This window comes from Gigantopelta aegis, chromosome 15, assembly GCF_016097555.1.
Source record: "Gigantopelta aegis isolate Gae_Host chromosome 15, Gae_host_genome, whole genome shotgun sequence".
Lineage (NCBI taxonomy): Eukaryota > Metazoa > Mollusca > Gastropoda > Neomphalida > Peltospiridae > Gigantopelta > Gigantopelta aegis.
In genome coordinates, this window is record NC_054713.1 from 25715205 (window position 1) to 25735702 (window position 20498).

At 39.0% G+C, this 20498-nt stretch overlaps 1 protein-coding gene across 2 annotated transcripts in view; it reads left to right on the forward strand.

Moving 5' to 3' along the window:
• Nucleotides 1-1555, forward strand: part of LOC121390424 (caspase-3-like) — a 39605-nt gene extending 38050 nt beyond the window's left edge. For both annotated transcript variants that reach the window (XM_041522235.1, XM_041522234.1), the window contains exon 9: nucleotides 677-1555. In XM_041522235.1, the coding sequence (XP_041378169.1) occupies nucleotides 677-808 (132 nt within the window). In that variant the 3' untranslated portion in view covers nucleotides 809-1555. The remainder of the gene's footprint in view (nucleotides 1-676) is intronic.
• The last annotated feature ends 18943 nt before the right edge of the window (nucleotides 1556-20498 follow it).

The following is a 20498-nucleotide window of genomic DNA, read 5'->3' on the forward strand; positions in this document are numbered from 1 at the left end:
GATGAGTTTGAGTTACTGAGCTTGACAGAACACCAAGCTGATGTGTTTACCATGGTGAGTTTGAGCGAGTCTCACTCAGCAGAGTACCTAGCTAACATGGTGAGTTGGAATTACTCAACTTGCATGAGCACCTAGCCGAACTGCTCACAGTGACATTTTTTGTTGTTTTTTAAGACCCCTAATATCAGTTTGGCCAATACCAGCATTTTTATAATAAATAAAAATAGAAAAGAAAAAAAGTAATCACAATCTGGAATTATCTTTCTAAACATACCTATCTGTGAATGTGATGACATGACTTCTTTTTATGCTCAGTTTACTGTTTACATGTCTGAGGTTATTATCAGTGTGAGAGGAATGGGCACTGCTGCATGTGTGCACGGCTAATCTTACTGACATGCAGTGTTTTGTATCATGCAACAGAACATACCATGGCTTGGATGTTCCAGCCACAGACACTACTGATAATGATTACAGCACTTGCGCTTCCACCCAGTCACCTATATTCATGTATTCACCAAGTACAGTGTTTAAATAATCACTAAGTCGTCTTTTCATTTTTATTAGTTATTATTAATCACTAAATCAGTATTTTAACATGATATAATCATTCACTAAGCTTTTAGTGAGTATTAAGTTAATAAGTGCTATCTTTATTTGTATTAATATTCCACAGGTCAACAAGAAAATTGTGGATGAGTTTCATACGCCAGAGGGCTTGAAGTGTTTATCATCGCCTGTCAATCAACTCACTAAGAAGTGGTTCTTCAACCTTGACCAAGCTCCCGAGGAGTGGAATAAACCATAAAAAAATTTGGTCATTTTAATTGGTTCACTGAATTCACCATATTAATGACCTCTAAATCATTGGACTTTCTTTGGCAACCATGTTATGTGTATCATATAAGACTTTTAAACTTTTAACTTTTTATGATATGAGCTATCAAGATATGATTCTAAGATACATAGATGTGCCTGTAGAATTATAGAAAATGGATTACCTTATACTTACACCACTGGCCGTGTTTGTTGAATTCATTATGTCCATGTACATATCTGTATGACAGTAATCACTTTTATTACCCAGCGGTCACTCATAACAGAAATACTTCGTCATATTTTCTCAGTGAGAAATATTCTGCATTGGTGTAACATACAATACTATTGTTCGAATTGACACTTACAAACCAATTGATGACCTTTTTAGACTTAAATTTGTAATAAAATGTTATTTTAATACAATTCATTACAGATTTTTTAACAGCATACATGTATATAGAACTTTTGTTTTTGAAAATTATCTATGAATGCGATTAAAATAAAAAGTAATAGAAATACTCTGAACAGTGTGTAAAGTGGTTTACATCCTTTCTATGCATGTATGTTTATGTATATTGAAAATGAAGTCTATTAGAGAAAACAATAGCTGGGGTAAATAGAATAACAAACTTGGTACCAGTTGTCATCACATTTATGTCCCTCGTGAAATAATTTTCATTTGTCACTTGCTAAAGCTTGTGACAAGTGAACATTATTTCACTCGGGACATAAATTTCATAATAACTGGTAACTCGTTTATTATCCCCTATAAAAGTAATTTATGTTTGTATGTATGAATATATTATTTTGTAAATAAATATTTGAAGTAAATTTTCAACCTTTAATATTACAAGATGCTGTGATCTATCACAAGATGCTATGGCCCATCACAAGATGCCATGGTCCATCACAAGAGGCTTAGATCTATGACAAGAGGCTATGGTTTATCACAAGAGGCTATGATCCATCACAAGATGCTATGATCCATCACAAGAGGCTATGGTCCATCACAAGATGCTATGATCCATCACAAGATGCCATGATCCATCACAAGAGGCTATGATCCATCACAAGAGGCTATTATCCATCACAAGATGCTATGGTCCATCACAAGAGGTTATGGTCCATCACAAGAGGCTATGATCCATCACAAGATGCTATGATCCATCACAAGATGCTATGATCCATCACAAGAGGTTATGGTCCATCACAAGAGGCTATGATATATCACAAGAGGCTATGATATATCACAAGAGGCTATGATCCATCACAAGATGCTATGGTCCATCACAAGAGGTTATGGTCCATCACAAGATGCCATGATCCATCACAAGAGGCTATAGTCCATCACAAGGGGCTATTATCCATCACAAGATGCTATGGTCTATCACAAGATGCTATGATATATCACAAGAGGCTATGGTCTGTCACAAGATGCCATGATCCACCACAAGATGCTATTATCCATCACAAGAGGCTATGGTGCCATCACAAGATGCTATGATCGATCACAAGAGGCTATGATCCATCACAAGATGCTATGATCCAACACAAGAGGCTATTATCCATCACAAGAGTCTATCGTGCCATCACAAGATGCTATGATCGATCACAAGAGGCTATGATCCATCACAAGATGCTATGATCTAACACAAGAGGCTATTATCCATCACAAGAGGCTATTCCATCACAAAAGGCTATTATCTATCACAAGATGCTATGATCTATCACAAGAGGCTATGATCCACCACAAGAGGCTATGGTCCACCACAAGAGGCTATGATCCACCACAAGAGGCTATGATCCACCACAAGAGGCTATGATCCACCACAAGATGCTGTGGTCCATCACAAGAGGCTATGATCCACCACAAGAGGCTATGATCCACCACAAGATGCTATGGTCCATCACAAGATGCTGTGGTCCATCACAAGAGGCTATGGTCCATCACAAGAGGCTGTGGTCCATCACAAGATGCTGTGGTCCATCACAAGAGGCTATGGTCCATCACAAGAGGCTATGGTCCAACACAAGATGCTATGGTCCATCACAAGAGGCTATGGTCCATCACAAGATGCTATGGTCCATCACAAGAGGCTATGGTCCATCACAAGAGGCTATGATCCAACACAAGATGTTATGGTCCATCACAAGATGCTGTGGTCCATCACAAGATGCTGTGGTCCATCACAAGAGGCTGTGGTCCATCACAAGAGGCTATGGTCCATCACAAGAGGCTGTGGTCCATCACAAGAGGCTGTGGTCCATCACAAGAGGCTGTGGTCCATCACAAGATGCTGTGGTCCATCACAAGATGCTGTGGTCCATCACAAGAGGCTATTGTCCAACACAAGAGGCTATGGTCCATCACAAGAGGCTATGGTCCACCACAAGAGGCTATGGTCCATCACAAGAGGCTGTGGTCCATCACAAGAGGCTGTGGTCCATCACAAGAGGCTGTGGTCCATCACAAGAGGCTATGGTCCACCACAAGATGCTATGGTCCATCACAAGAGACTATGGTCCATCACAAGAGACTATGGTCCATCACAAGAGGCTATGGTCCATCACAAGAGGCTCTGGTCCATCACAAGATGCTGTGGTCCATCACAAGATGCTGTGGTCCATCACAAGATGCTATGGTCCATCACAAGATGCTATTGTCCAACACAAGATGATGGTCCATCACAAGAGGCTATGGTCCATCACAAGAGGCTATGGTCCATCACAAGATGCTGTGGTCCATCACAAGAGGCTATGGTCCATCACAAGATGCTATGGTCCATCACAAGAGGCTATGGTCTCATGTTTTCTGCTGCATACTGACCTGTACATCTAAAACATATATTATGATGATTATAGCATTGATAACAATTCGGGGATGGGATTTAGCTCAGTCAGTTGAGCTCTCGCCTGAGGTGCTTGCGTAGCAGGACCAAACCACCTCAGTAGATCTGTTTGGATATTTTCTCGTTCCAACCAGTGCACCACAACTGGTCAAAGTTTGTTTTGTTTAACGACATCACTAGAGCACATTGATTTATTAATCATCGGCTACTGGAATGGATGTCAAACATTTGGTAATTTTTTACATATAATGAAACCCACTACATTTTTCCATTAGTAGCAATGGATCTTTTATATGCACCATCCCACAGACAGGATGGCACATACCACGGCCTTTGATATACCAGTCGTGCTGCACTGGCTGCACAACTGGTCATGGCTGTAGTATATGCTTTCCTGTCTGTGGGAAAGTGCGAATAAAAGATCCCTTGCTGCATTTTTAAAAAAATGTAGTGGGTTTCATCTGTTGACTACGAGTCAAAAATTACCAAATGTTTGACATCCAGTAGCCAATGATTAATTAATCAGTGTTCTCTAGTGGTGTCATTAAACAAAAACAAATGATACCAATTCTTTTAAATTTAAACAAAATAATGCAGATTACAATTACTTACAATTATCCCATTTTTCACATTGGAAATTTATCAAGTTACAATGTTTTGGAAGTTATCTTTTAAATATAGCAACATAAACATGACAACAGAAAATAATAATTTTTAAACAATTTTACTAGCAAACAGAAATTATTTTAATGACTAAAGTTTAAACGTATAACCAACAAATTCCACTTGTAGATACTGTAAGGCATTTAAAAAGAGCTGAATGTTACAGAAGAATTCTAACAACTTTGGAAATTTACTATCAGTTCACAGATAAAAGTTTAACGGCTTTTCCCGATAACTTCAATTGCCAAAAGATAATCTAATAAAACTCTGGAGAAGATTTAACACATCGTAGGAACGGTATACGGCACGAATTAATTGCACACAATTTTTTTGCTTCCATAAACTTCATTTTTTTTCGTTATCACCGTAATATTTTTGTAAATATCTTAAAACAAGAAACTAATGTATTTGAAATTTTACACTGTAAAAAAAAAGAAGATAATATAAGATGATATTGTATGATAATTTTAGCGATTCAATGTTAAAAAGTAAGTTAATACTTGGACGAAACATCCGCCGAAATCGTGATTTTGTTTTTGCTTTCTTCAGTAATGTTGGATAAATACTGCAAAATATGAAAACATATACTTAATTTGACATATAGGATACAAAATATAGTCTGTTTAGATTAAGTATACACGCGTTTGTACTCTTTACCGCCAATATTAACTTAATTATTGCATTTATAAAATGGGTTCTTCAAAATCAAGTACGACACGCACACCATGTAGGTTTTGACTAGTGTACGATTTCAATATCTACCCCATTGTAAACGTGCACCCATCAATTTTTAGAAATATGCCGTCTAATGCATAGTTTTAATACACTATTTTTAATATTTCTTTCAGAGCACCATTATCATGGTACCATATGGTTGTAAAGATTATAATTAGGCAAATGCACGCTTCAGTGACGTAATAAAACACTGTTTAAGTAATAATCAATTTTTAAAATGATCACTATCAAGGATCGAAGCAGATGGTAAATGTATGTCAGTTGCTACTGTCATGACTGTGCCAAAAACATTCAGCATTTCTCTGCGAACTGATTCTCTCTTAAACAGACACCACACGATACGAGTACTGTGTACGAGAATAGCCACGGAAATAACCGAGTACGTAGCAACTATTGGAATCGTAATGTTTGGTGAGTATTCTCGTACAAGACACTCTTATCGTATGGAGTTGCCTCTAGAGGCGAAGATCCTACCCCATATTGGATTAGGCATAGATAAATAAAACAATATAAATGGTTCATTTAATCTCGTTTAATGCAAAAATAAGTAAAATCAAAATTAAAATATGCCGGACAATACTTTAGTCTGGGATCCAAGGGTTTAAAATTTTGATGGACATGACTCCGCACAACATACTTTTGCTTTGCTATTTATTTGTTAGAACAGACCTTCAGGGTAAACGATTGGCTGGTCTGCTTTGCTGGAAACATTGCAAACAAAAAATACTAGTATACTAGTATATACGCATACAGATTTGTGTTTAGTTCAGCTAGGAATTGATCATTCAGTCTTAGATAATTCCCCCTTTGGTATGGAATTGGTCAGCATCATAAATAACGAATGAATGAATGAATGAATGAATGTTTAACGACACCCCAGCACAAAAATACATAACGGCTATTGGGTGTCAAATAACATAACTGTAGCCATAATATTTGTTTTGGCAAAGCAGACCACCCAATTCTATCACAAGAAGGCTTATTCAAACAAATAAAAAATAAAATAAAAGTGTGTTGGGTGAAGTCAGGTTCCACCTATTTTTGAGGGCTTTTTGACCTGTGGATCCCGGACTACTTTCATCTACAAACTGTGGTTACATTTTTGGGGTGAACAAACATGTACTTATTGCGGTCACTTGTAAAACAACACAATAGTATAACATTTTTGTGTAAGAACTGATATTCAGTTAAAATTACATGGAAAACAATATGGCATCAGTCCGTGCACTTAAAAACAAAGATCTACGTTTTCTATTAAATATAAAAACATGTGAACATGATGGGTTGAAACAGATACCGCAACTATGAACTATCGTAACACCGATCCACTGTGAAATACAGCAAAACAAATATAAAGCAACTTAGTCCCTGCGCCAAGCATCTTGTATCTGTGTGTTTTTTTCAAGGAAGAACGGTATTTGTACCGTGCTCCACATTCACTGGAGTGATGATGATGATAACTAGTTTAACGTGCCCATATACCACTAGGGTTTCGAACACGCCCATCCCGAGTCCGACTTGTGGTTGATGATGATGATAACTAGTTTAACGTGCCCATATACCACTAGGGTTTCGAACACGCCCATCCCGAGTCCGACTTGTGGTTGATGATGATGATAACTAGTTTAACGTGCCCATATACCACTAGGGTTTCGAACACGCCCATCCCGAGTCCGACTCGTGGTTGATGATGATGATAACTAGTTTAACGTGCCCATATACCACTAGGGTTTCGAACACGCCCATCCCGAGCAATTAGTAAAAAAGTTAATAGAATAAAAAAAAAAAAAAAAAAAAGGTTACAAGTCAAAAAAAAAAAGAATTGACTGCTCGGCCGAATATTTATATAATTTAGAGCATTTTAGAAGGACAGTCCAAAATTAAATAAGAGAAAGAAGAGAGGATCGGACTATTTAATAATATTTTTATAAAAAGAAGTAATTTCGACATAAAATTTTGAACGCAGATCTAAAAGTTTACAGTCCGATCGATATGTCCACGCGAGTGGCCTCGTTAAGGCCGTTTGGGTGCACAGCTTAAAGGGACGAGATAGGTTGCATCCCATCAAGAAAGCCCCTAGATTGACAGTCGATAGAGTGATATCTTTTGTAGCAAAACGATTTAGTACGTTGACCACAATCGAATTTTGGAGTACTACTGGGCATATTGCAACTTGTGGTATTCAGTGTATGGTTACTCGGTTACTGCGGGAGTGGACGTTGGACGATTTTTGGTACGGCATTTTCCAGATTTTTCGTTGGTATCCAGGGAATATTTATCATATATATAAAGCAATTTGCATATTTCATTGTTGAAAATCTCACATATGTTAGATTTAATTTACACTACATGTATCTGAATGTTTAATTTTATGCAAAATGTTGTGTACGGCAGCTTAAAGTACCATTTTATTCAGTGTCATTCAATATTGCACGTTAAAATAGATGTATTTCTACCCTGCCCAATTTCAGTGTTGCAGTAATACAAATATGTATTTACATTATGTTGACATTTATTGTTAATATATTGCCATAAAATGTCATAAAATGCATGTTTGCCAATTCTTAATTCACACAAAAATGTTACAGCATTTTGACGATTTACATTTATAGTTACGATGTTTTACGCCCATCGTTACGGCATTTTGACTTTTCTGAAATGATAATGAAGAATCCTCTGTTATCTGTACACATATATGCACGCATTAGGCCCGTAGGAACCAAGGGACCCCTACTTGACGAAAATATACGTTTTTTTCTTACTCTTTATATAAAATACAGATAAAAATGTGGTTTGTGCCCGCCATCCGACATGTACACAATAGAGACCGTGCCCACTTCACTAGACCAAGAAAGAAATGTTTTATTTAACGACTCACTCAACACATTTTATTTACGGTTATATGGCGTCAGACATATGGTTATGGACCACACAGATTTTAAGAGGAAACCCGCTGTCGCCACTACATGGGCTACTCTTTCCGATTAGCAGCAAGGGATCTTTTATTTGCGCTTCCCACAGGCAGGATAGCACAAACCATGGCCTTTGTTGAACCAGTTATGGATCACTGGTCGGTGCAAGTGGTTTACACCTATCCATTGAGCCTTGCGGAGCACTCACTCAGGGTTTGGAGTCGGGTATCTGGATTAAAAATCCCATGCCTCGATTGGGATCCGAACCCAGTACCTACCAGCCTGTAGACCGTTGGCCTAACCACGACGGCACCGAGGCCGGTACTTCTCTAGAGAGTATCCCCCCCCCCCCAGATATCGTTCCTACGGGCCTGTGCACACACACACATACACATGCATACATACATACATACATACATGCCTCAAAAGCGCAGAAGGTATCGTGGCAAGTCTGCAATTTGCAGGCGATTCGGTGCCATAGGTTCGAGTCCCAGCAACGGAATGGGATAATTTGTGAGGCCAGAAAGGATTTAATTATCTCCTGCGCCAGTGCGTTAATATTCATGTATGTTGCAGTCACCCTCGACATATAATATATAGATATTCATACATCAATACATACATGTACGGATACCCTTTAACCGGACTGTTTACTTGGCCCTGTGGGTGGCCAGTTTAGAGGGGTTTCATTGTATGGTTTACAATACATGGTTAAATAATTATTGTACAATTTCATATTGTCTTTATGACATAGGATTTTATACCGGTGGAGGCCAACCAAGCTCTCTATGATTCTGTTAGGTTCCACTTTTATGCGGCTGTCAAGTAAAATACCCCCCCCCCCCCCCCCCCCCCTAAACAAAAACAAGAGAAAAAAAGAGAGAAAAAAACTTAATTAAGATAAAAGAATTATATAGTTCCATATATTTTAAGTGGGCGGCGGAGGCATAATATATCCCGAAAAGACGAGTGCCGAAGGTGCTAAGGCAATGACGGGGGTGTGACGGTTCAACCAACCCCCCCCCCCCCCCCCCCCCCGACCCACCCCATTTAAAATTATAGATTGACCCCATTTAGCGTTTTCACAGCTCATTTCCTGTTGTTTTTGAATGGTTCTCAAATATTATTTATTATTGTACTCTAAACGACAAAACCATAGAAGTATTGATATAGTACACTTCTGAGGTAGTTAAAGCAGCTTCAAGCATGTGGCAGATGTAATTAGTGAAATTGAAATCATCGGTGTATTTTTGACACCGACTTGCATTAACGAAAATATCAATTTTAACTTGAATGAACAAATAAAATGTGTTTGTTTGTTTTGTTTAACGACACCACTAGAGCACATTGATTTATTAATCATCGGCTATTGGATGTCAAACATTTGGTAATTTCGACAGTAAGTCTTAGAGAGGAAACCCGCTATATTTTGCCATTAGTAGCAAGGGATCTTTAATATGCATCACCCCACAGACGAGATATACCAGTTGAGGTGCATTGGCTGGAACGAAAAATAGCCCAATGGGCCCACCGAAATGAACAAATAAATAAATGGTACCTGGATTTATGTTTTATTCATATAGATAGGAACTCTTTACTGTGCCTCTTTACTCAGCGTTGGCTAAGTGACAGACAAAATTTATGGAACTCCTTTGGAAATTGTTTATACCCCTCGGTCTCGCTCGAGGAATAAAATAATTCCCAAACTCACTCCCGATCATACAATAATCTATATATATATTTGCATATTGTTGTCAAATTCTGAAACAAACAACACAAAAACCATGAGACAAACATCGAAAAAAACGGTAGCTCTACATTCGAAATCGACAAAATTCGGTATCCATATCGTAATAGTTCCGTAGCACTTTAAATATTTATAATAATCAAATTTAGTCATCAATAAGATATTCCTGTCATAATTGCGGTATCTACTTCAAAATACAATATATACATTAACATTTCGTTAAATATTTTAAATTAATAATAATAATAATAATAATCATAAATAAATACAATTAATGTAGTCATCGTGTTAGTAGATATGGGCCATTCTCCCAGTCGTCACTTTGTAAAAATAATGTTTTTGAAATATGGTGTTTTATGGTCATGTCTTATCTCTGGGGTCAGGTGAATGTATTTTGAAATTCAAGCAGCGATCTTTATTATTTTTTATCAACTTTTGTTTTCAGAACAGTGTCTGATAGCAATGGCTGCCATGTTACAGTGTTGACACACTTTGTTTTCTTTTAATAAAAAATCAAAATATTTTATACGTGATGAATATTTACCAATTCATATTTTAGTAGCCCATTAAAGAGCAAAATAGCATGCACATATTTAATTTCTTTTAACGAGGAACACGGAGAAAGCTTCCAATTGCCACGAAAATAGAATGTTGGACGCAATTATTGCATGTTCACACAATTAAATGGCCATTACAATAAGAGTGCAGAGGAATATGTGTTTAACGACACCTCAGTACATTTTAAATCTCTGTCATGTTGAACACGTGGTTATTTAAACACTTGATCAAAATCTAATGTTACGGTGTTGACACAATTTGACAAAAACACAAATTTTCATCTCATTATTGTTCATTAGCTATGTTGGATTGCCAAGCTATCTTCGAAGCATCCAATTATGATGATCTCTGGGTGAATCATATCCATTTAACACATCAATATATTAATTATACCCATTACGGTGTTGACAGAGCATACACATACGCAGAGATCCATGCCCTTTTTACCTGATTATTTGTAGAAAACTGAAATTGACGGAACTTTTCGTTAATACCCTTTGAAAAGATTGTGGTTTTCTCTACTTGAAAGGAATCGTGCAATATGTCTTGGTTTGTCGTTATGCATCATAGGCTGTGTTGCTGACTGGCGTTATGTTGTTGACGTGTTATTTGCAAAATGAGTAACACAGAAGGAGATTAGAGAAGATTAGAGAAGGATAATCTTGTAAAATAAACCATAAATGTAATTTCAGCCTGAGAATACATGTTTTCCATTTTCAAGTCTTTATTAATCGACTGGTTGTTATAAAATACTTTTAGGTTATTTTGATTTAGGTTCAGTCTCATGACAATTTCAGGTTTTTCACCCTATTAAATCAAACGTTTGTTCATAAATTCAGGTTCCTGTGTGATATAAAAATTTCTTTGTGAATTTTTAATTAACATTTAATTATCTAAGTGATGTTTATCTCAGTTTTCTTACTTTTATCAATTTTAAGGATTGGTAACGCGATATGACACATTTTGGGAGAATGACTCCTTTATACAATGTATATTATGTTACACTGTATGTTAATTTTCTTTTATGTATTTGACATCTGTTTGCTTTTAGACTTTTTTTTAGAATTATTAACTTAATATGAGTTTAGATTTTTTTCTTTTTCTTCGCCGCACCCTGTCGTTAGTTTGACTCTAATCAGTAAAATGTCAAAAGTCCGTATGAAAAATCAGCAAAACGCCGTACAAAAATCGTCCATTCCCGCAGTAACCGAGTAACCATACAATGGTGTTATTCCTAAGAGCTGACTTAAAACCAAATGTTTTCGAACAGCTGGGGCAACTACTGGACGGTTTCACTGTTGTATGACCGGTCTCGGTGGCGTCGTGGCAGGCCATCGGTCTACATACTGGTAGGTACAGGGTTCGGATCCCAGTCGAGGCATGGGATTTTTAATCCAGATACTGACTCCAAACCCTGAGTGAGTGCTCCGCAAGGCTCAGTGGGTAGGTGTAAACCACTTGCACCGACCAGTGATCCATAACTGGTTGAACAAAGGCCATGGTTTGTGCTATCCTGCCTGTGGGAAGCGCAAATAAAAGATCCCTTGCTGCCTATCGGAAGAGTAGCCCATGTAGTGGCGACAGCGGGTTTCCTCTCAAAACCTGTGTGGTCCTGAACCATATGTCTGACGCCATATAACCGTAAATAAAATGTGTTGAGTGCGTCGTTAAATAAAACACTTCTTTCTTTTTCTTTCTGTTGTATGATAACTGACATATCAATGGTACCGTTCTTTGCTCGTAAACGTATTCCGACGCAGTGTTGAGCTGTAGGTAGCATTATTGCCATGCTTTACACGCTGATGACTTCGAAGATTCTGTCTACTGTACTATGGAATATTAAACAACATAAGTGTGACGGAACATGCTCTTAATTTTGTTTTCGCCTGTGGCGATATTAATTGTGTTAGAGGGCCGTGTGCAGTTCCAATATGCACTTAAGCCCAGGTGGACACTTAGTTACGTAATACCTCCGTTATGCGACGGTGGTCGAGCTGTTCCAATACACACCCAGCCCAGGTGTGGAGGCCATGTGGCCAGTAGTTACGTAATAACTCCGGTAGTGCTGTTTATGACCAGGGGATTGCTCGCGGAATGGCGACAGCCAGTCTGGGCGATCTAAGAAAAATATGCCGGCGTGGTCGCTGTGGAAATATCACTTGATAGGGGGAGGACCGCGATGTACCCCCAGGCGATATTCGGGTTTTTTGATAAATAGCTAGGGTTTTAGAGATATCGAGGAGAAACATATTGGAAAGCTTCCAGGGAACGTTCGTCCGTTTGGACTTGGTAAATATCATTTCTGCTCTGTTGTATAACCTTGATGTGATTGATGTGACTTTAAATATTTTAATACTGTATTATACCAATATTATTTAGACGGTGCTGCCGGCTCACTGTTCTAAATAATTATTAAGGCTTAGCCAGTCATCCTAGAGTACCTAGGTAAACTGTAGGTTATTGTCTTTATTGTGATAGGTACCAGTATTAATTCTGTGTTACAAGGTTACTGAATGAGTAGTTAAGGGTTAATTAAAAATTAACCAGTTAGGAATAGAGTTGTAATTCCTTTATTAATTAAGTTCTCCTGGAAGCGTTTCTCAATTAACACACGTGTGGGTGTTGTGTCACGGTGAAGTGATTAGCATATTGTGTAAACTAGACACCTAGAGATTAACTAATTAAGTGATCAGTTCTGGGTTGTTATTATTGTTGTTGTTAATTAACTACTGCGGCAGTACATTTGTCAGCGTAGGTTAATACAGACTCCAAAGTGTATTGTGTTTTTGTTGTGTTTTCTAGTGAACTAAACGTGCTATATTACATATACTTTATATAAGATCGTATTTCTGATCATACCTAGACGAGCCACACTATGGTATAACCGCCCGTTACAGAGAGATCTAATAGATATACAGTTAGGAGAGATATTGGGATAATCGTGTTTCATTCAGTTACGGGTATTATAGGATCCCCGTGACAATAAGCAACAACATATGTAAAATAATTTACCAAAACTCTGTATGATATGCCATTAGGAATTCCATGGGCGACTTCAAGACACTGAAGTTCATACTTATAGTTTTGATTGTCAATATGTCATACTATTATATTTGTCGTATGTCTGATACTGTGAAATAAAATGTATGTCACCACAAAGTAAGTGTTTTGTAAGTATTAATCGCCTTAGCAGAATTTCACTCACATTATTGTAATCTGATCTTTTATTCTCTATGGAACAGAAATAGTCCAGGGCCACGTTCCACGAAGCGATTGTAGTACTAAGATCACTTCAAGTGCATACAGTATGTTACATGTTGAGAATGTTACCAGCCCTGCACCACGATGAGGGGCCACAAGGCAGACACGTGTGTGTGGTGCATTCATTACAGCATGGTCACCAGATTTTAATACATGTATATGTACTGTTGTTACTGATGGTAAATAGAGTTGTTTATTATGGCTGCACAGACACATCTAGCAAATGATAACCGGCCAAATGGAACATGGAATAATTTTCGTTACTTGGTTGCCCATCAGATATCTACCACTGTCAAACTTGATAAATCTAAATTCCATACATGTTCCATACACTAAATAATATGATGCGACACGGTACCAGCCTTTAGTGGGCATGGCAAGATTACAATGTAGGCTACATATTGAGCTCGCTTTCAGAACTTGCTAATCCACTGCTTGATTAATCAGGTCAGTGCAGTCAGAGATATTCCAGGTCCACGATACTGCTCTATGACTGGACAAGGTCTTGTACTCATATGAAGGCCGGAAAGAAGCTGTTTCCATGAAAAAATCGTTGTAAAGAAGATCACCCATGCTACTGCACTGAAGCAACATATAAAGAAGGCAGTCTACCAAAATGGCCATATCTAGAGAGACACTCTGCTCTCAGCATCTTTGCTCCTTTTACTCAGTAGATGGGGCTGGATCAAGATGGACGATGGAATGTATGCGCCACACTTGACGAATTGTCCAGAAACCTCGCATACCTGCCATGAACTGGTTTCTTATGGGTGTAAGAAAGGATGTCAAAAGCGCATTTTCATTGCACAGCTCTATATTGGTGAGGAGGGAGTGTTCTACCCATTGGCAGGATAAGAACCAATATGTATAATATGTGTAATAAATAAAGCCTTTTTAAAACTATGATGATATTCTAAGGAATGCAAAAGGAAAATATTTAAATTTAAAACAAATGTCTTCATCCTGAATAGTATTCTCTGTGACAAAGGTTTAATATTTTTTAAAAAGAGCAAATATTTTCCTTCTTCAAAATTAAAAGTTATTAAAGTTATTTGTTTGTAATTATGTTTTTACAAAAATTGTGATTACTTTTAACAATCACACACTCGTTTGTAATAGGCAGTAACTACAAGATTTCAAATGAGCTATGATGTGACCATATTGACTGTAAGAGGAGTTGTTACATAGAAAATTATGAAAAGTATTAATATTTGTGGATTTTTACACCCATTAATATACTATTTCGTCTCATTGTTATATAGCAAAAATATGATTTTCATGAATCAATGATTTAAAATGATATTGTATTGCCATGACAGTTGTGTCTGACCGACATAGGTTAGGTATGTGTTCAGGACAGCGTGCTTGAACCTTAATTGGATATAAGCACAAAAATAAGTTGAAATGAATGAAAAAGGTAGTAATTTTAGTTAGCCAATATGAATATCATAAACCATGGTCACAAACCAGGGTGCTACATTTTTCATAATTTCACACAAATAATAATTGTGAACATTTCATGACGTTTATGCTATTGATAACAAATAAATATGAAAATGTCACACACACACACACACACACACACACACACACACACACAGAGAGAGTTCAACAGTCACATGCATGTTAATGTTAATATGGATAGAAATGTAGTTATATAAAAAAAAAAATCATAGAAAGAACACAATCTAACGAGAAATCAAACGGTTACGGGGTGCAATTCGTACACTTTAAAAATTGGCAAAAGGGTGCGCGTTGTATACAGGGGCGGGTGCGCTTCGTACACTGGTGTATTCACGGTACTCATCTTTCGAAGCGGTTTGTGCAATTACTACTAAACTCAAAGCGTATATATTTAACATGAAGATTTAATGATCATCTACGAAAAAAGGTTATGTATTAAATTTTAGATGTTATGAATAGCATTATGTGGTTTTTGTTGTGAAAGTGAGCTGAAGTGCTACGGTGGACACCGAATCAGTACCGTTTATTCATGCTGTCCGTGAATGGCAAAAGAAAAATATACTATTTTCTGTACGAAAGTCAACCAAACTATATTTTTACAGCCTAAAATTTCATACAGATTAGTTAATTATGTATTAAGATGTTTTCAAACATGTCACGGTGATAACGAAAGGAATTCTTACTTTAGTGATAAAAATCATGTATTTCCTGGCGTGCAATTAACTCCTGCCGTATACAGTTCCTACTGTCTGTTTAAATCAGCCAGGTTGAAAAATTAATTGGATATAAGCACGAAAATAAGTTGAAATGAATGAATGAATGAAAAATTAATTAAATTTTGTTCAAGTGCTATTGAAGTAAATTTCTTTAGATGTATAATTTGCCTCTCCAATTTTCAAAAATCCAAATCTAGATTGTTAAATGTTAAAACAACAAAATAACAGTTACAAGGATTACATTACAATCATGGGCGTATGGGGACTCTTTGATTTAGTGGGGCTGGAGGGGTTGATTTGCCCGAAGTTTTACCCAGATAAAAACTGCCAGAATTTACCCCACTGTTTTGCCCGAAGGTAGGCACTTTGTTACGTAATACCTCTGCGCGACGGTGGTCGTGCTGTTTTCAATACACACCCAGACCAGTTGTGGAGGCCATGTGGCCAGTTGTTACGTAATACCTCCGCGAGTGCGGTTTTTACGACCGTGATTTTGGCGACTAGGCGACAGCCAGTCTAGGCTTCTAAGAGAAAATTCCCGTCTTGGTCGCTGTGGAAATATCACTTGTAGGTATTCGGTGCCGCGATGTACCCCCAGGCGATATTCGGTTTTGTAATAAATAGCTAGGATTTAGATTTATCGGAGAAGAAACATATTGGAAGACTTCCAGGGAACGCGTCCGTTTGGACTTGGTAAATATTATTTCTGCTCTGTTGTATAACCTTGATGTGATTGATGTGACTTTAAATATTTTAATACTGTATTATACCAATATTATTTAGACGGTGCTGCCGGTAATCTGACGCAGTAAACTGTAGGCTCACTGTTCTAATATATATAAAGCTTAACCAGTCATCCTAGAGGACCTAGGTAAACTGTAGGTTATTGTCTCTATTGTGATAGGTACCAGTATTAATTCTGTATTACAAGGTTACTGAATGAGTAGTTAAGGGTTAATTAAAAATTAACCAGTTAGGAATAGAGTTGTAATTCCTTTATTAATTAAGTTCCCCTGGAAGCGTTTCTCAATTATCACACGTGTGTGTGTTGTATCACGGTGAAGTGATTAGAATATTGTGTAAACTAGACACCTAGAGATTAACTAATTAAGTGATCAGTTCTGGGTTGTAATTATTTGTTGTAATTAACTACTGCGGCAGTACATTTGTCAACGTAGTATTAATACAGATTCCAAAGTGTATTGTGTTTTTGTTGTGTTTTCTAGTGAACTAAACGTGCTATAATAACACATATTTATATTAGATCATATCTCTGATCATACCTAGAGACGAGCCACGCGGGTATAACTGCCCGTTACAGAGAGATCTAATAGATATACAGTTAGGAGAGATATTTGGATAATCGTGTTTTATTCAGTTACGGGTATTATAGGATCCCCGTGACACCATGTTATGTTACCATGCTTTATTAACACATATACTCCTCAATAGAACTTAAGCAAGAAAAAAAAGAAAAAGAAATGTTTTATTTAACGACGCACTCAACACATTTTATTTACGGTTATATGGCGTCAAACATATGGTTAAGGACCACACAGATATTGAGAGAGGAAACCCGCTGTCGCCACTTCACGGGCTACTCTTTTCGATTAACAGCAAGGGATCTTTTATATGTAACATCCCAGACAGGGTAGTATATACCACGGCCTTTGATATACCAGTAGTGGTGCACTGGCTGGAACGAGAAATAGCCCAATGGGCCCACCGACGGGAATATTTCCTAGACCGACCGTGCATCGAGCGAGCGCTGTATCACTTGGCTATGTCCCGCCCCAACTTAAGCAAGAGATCTTGTTGTCGATATCTACATTACTTATATGATTGTTTCTCAAATAGGCAACATTCATATAATAATAATTATGAAGCTTTGTTGTTTTGTTTGTTTTTGGCGTATGTGTTTGTATGTGTGCATGAGTGTTTGCGCGCGCGCGCGTTTGTGTGTGTGTGTGTGTGTGTGTGTGTGTGTGTGTGTGTGTGTGTGTGTGTGTTAATATGTCTAGAGTGAATGTCGACCCAAGTACTATATATAGATTACTACCTGAATGTTCGTTAGATACCATTTAATTTACGAGTTCCTTCAAAACATATCTAATGATCGCTTAGTTCGCGTTTCCTTCACACGTAACTGGTTACACAAAAACGAATTTACTTTTGCATAATCTGTAGATGGCTTTGTGTGTGTGTGTGTGTGTGTGTTCGCGCGCGCGCGCGTCTCTCTCTCTCTCTCTCTCTAGTTAGAGGGTTCAGTCTCCAGTGGGGAGCACATTCTCTAGTCAGAGGGTTCAGTCTCTAGTTAGAGGGTTCAGTCTCCAGTGGAGAGTAGATTCTCTAGTTAGAGGGTTCAGTCTCTAGTTAGAGGGTTCAGTCTCTAATGGGAAGCAGATTCTCTAGTTAGAGGGTTCAGTCTCTAGTCAGAGGGTTCAGTCTCCAGTGGGGAGCACATTCTCTAGTCAGAGGGCACATTCTCTAGTTAAAGGGTTCAGTCTCTAGTCAGAGGGCACATTCTCTAGTTAGAGGGTTCAGTCTGTAGTCAAGAGAGTTCAGTCTCTAGTTAGAGGGTTCAGTCTCTAATGGGAAGCATATTCTCTAGTTAGAGGGTTCAGTCTCTAGTCAGAGGGTTCAGTCTGTAGTCAAGAGGGTTCAGTCTCTAGTCAGAGGGTTCAGTCTCCAGTGGGGAGCACATTCTCTAGTCAGAGGGTTCAGTCTCTAGTTAGAGGGTTCAGTCTCCAGTGGGGAGCAGATTCTCTAGTCAGAGGGTTCAGTCTCTAGTTAGAGGGTTCAGTCTCCAGTGGGGAACACATTCTCTAGTTAGAGGGTTCAGTCTCTAGTTAGAGGGTTCAGTCTCTAGTTAGAGGGTTCAGTCTCCAGTGGGGAGCAGATTCTCTAGTTAGAGGGTTCAGTCTCTAGTTAGAGGGTTCAGTCTCCAGTGGGGAACACATTCTCTAGTTAGAGGGTTCAGTCTCTAGTTAGAGGGTTCAGTCTCTAGTCAGAGGGTTCAGTCTCCAGTGGGGAGCAGATTCTCTAGTTAGAGGGTTCAGTCTCTAGTTAGAGGGTTCAGTCTCCAGTGGGGAGCACATTCTCTAGTCAGAGGGTTCAGTCTCTAGTTAGAGGGTTCAGTCTCTAATGGGAAGCAGATTCTCTAGTTAGAGGGTTCAGTCTCTAGTCAGAGGGTTCTGTCTGTAGTCAAGAGGGTTCAGTCTCTAGTTAGAGTGTTCAGTCTGTAGTCAAGAGGGTTCAGTCTCTAATGGGAAGCAGATTCTCTAGTCAGAGGGCAGATTCTCTAGTCAGAGGGCCCTTTCTCTAGTTAGAGGGTTCAGTCTGTAGTCAAGAGGGTTCAGTCTCTAGTTAGAGGGTTAGTCTCTCGTGTGGGCACATTCTCTAGCTAGAGGGCTCAGTCTCTAGTGGTGGGGGGGGGGCACATTATCTCGTGTGGGGCACATTCTCTAGTTAGGGGCTGAGTCTCTAGTGGGAGGCACATTATCTCGTGTGGGGCACATTCTCTAGTTAGAGGGCTGAGTCTCTAGTGGGAGGCACATTATCTCGTGTGGGGCACATTCTCTAGTTAGAGGGTTCAGTCTCCAGTGGGGAGCACATTCTCTAGTCAGAGGGTCCAGTCTCTAGTTAGAGGGTTCAGTCTCCAGTGGGGAGCAGATTCTCTAGTTGGAGGGTTCAGTCTCTAATGGGAAGCAGATTCTCTAGTTAGAGGGTTCAGTCTCTAATGGGAAGCAGATTCTCTAGTTAGAGGGTTCAGTCTCTAGTCAGAGGGTTCAGTCTCCAGTGGGGAGCACATTCTCTAGACAGAGGGCACATTCTCTAGTTAGAGGGTTCAGTCTGTAGTCAAGAGGGTTCAGTCTCTAATGGGAAGCAGATTCTCTAGTTAGAGGGTTCAGTCTCTAATGGGAAGCAGATTCTCTAGTTAGAGGGTTCAGTCTGTAGTCAAGAGGGTTCAGTCTCTAGTTAGAGGGTTCAGTCTCTCGTGTGGGCACATTCTCTAGTTAGAGGGCTCAGTCTCTATTGAGGGGCACATTATCTCGTGTGGGGCACATTCTCTAGTTAGAGGGCTCAGTCTCTAGTGGGGGGCACATTATCTCGTGTGGGGCACATTCTCTACTTAGAGGGCTCAGTCTCTAGTGGGGGGCACATTATCTCGTGTGGGGCACATTCTCTAATTAGAGGCCTCAGTCTCTAGTGGGGGGCACACTATCTCGTGTGGGGCACATTCTCTAATTAGAGGGCTCAGTCTCTAGTAGGGGGCACATTATCTCGTGTGGGGCACATTCTCTAGTTAGAGGGCTCAGTCTCTAGTGGGGGGCACATTATCTCGTGTGGGGCACATTCTCTAATTAGAGGGCTCAGTCTCTAGTGTGGGGGGGGGGCACATTCTCTGGTTAGAGGGCTCAGTCTCTAGTGGGGGGGCACATTATCTGGTGGTGGGGGGGGGACATTCTCTAGTTAGAGGGCTGTCTCTAGTGGGGGACACATTATCTCGTGTGGGGCACATTCTCTAGTTAGAGGGCTCAGTCTCTTGTGTGTGGGGGGGGGGGGGGGGCACATTATCTCGTGTGGGGCACATTCTCTAGTTAGGGCTAAGTCTCTAGTGGGGGGGGGGGCACATTATCTAATGGGGGCACAGTCTCCAGTTAGAGGGCTCAGTCTCTAATGGGGGAACATTATCTAGTGGGGGGCACATTCTCTAGTGGGGGGCATTCTCTAGAGGGCTCAGTCTCTAATGGTGGGCACATTATCTAGTGGG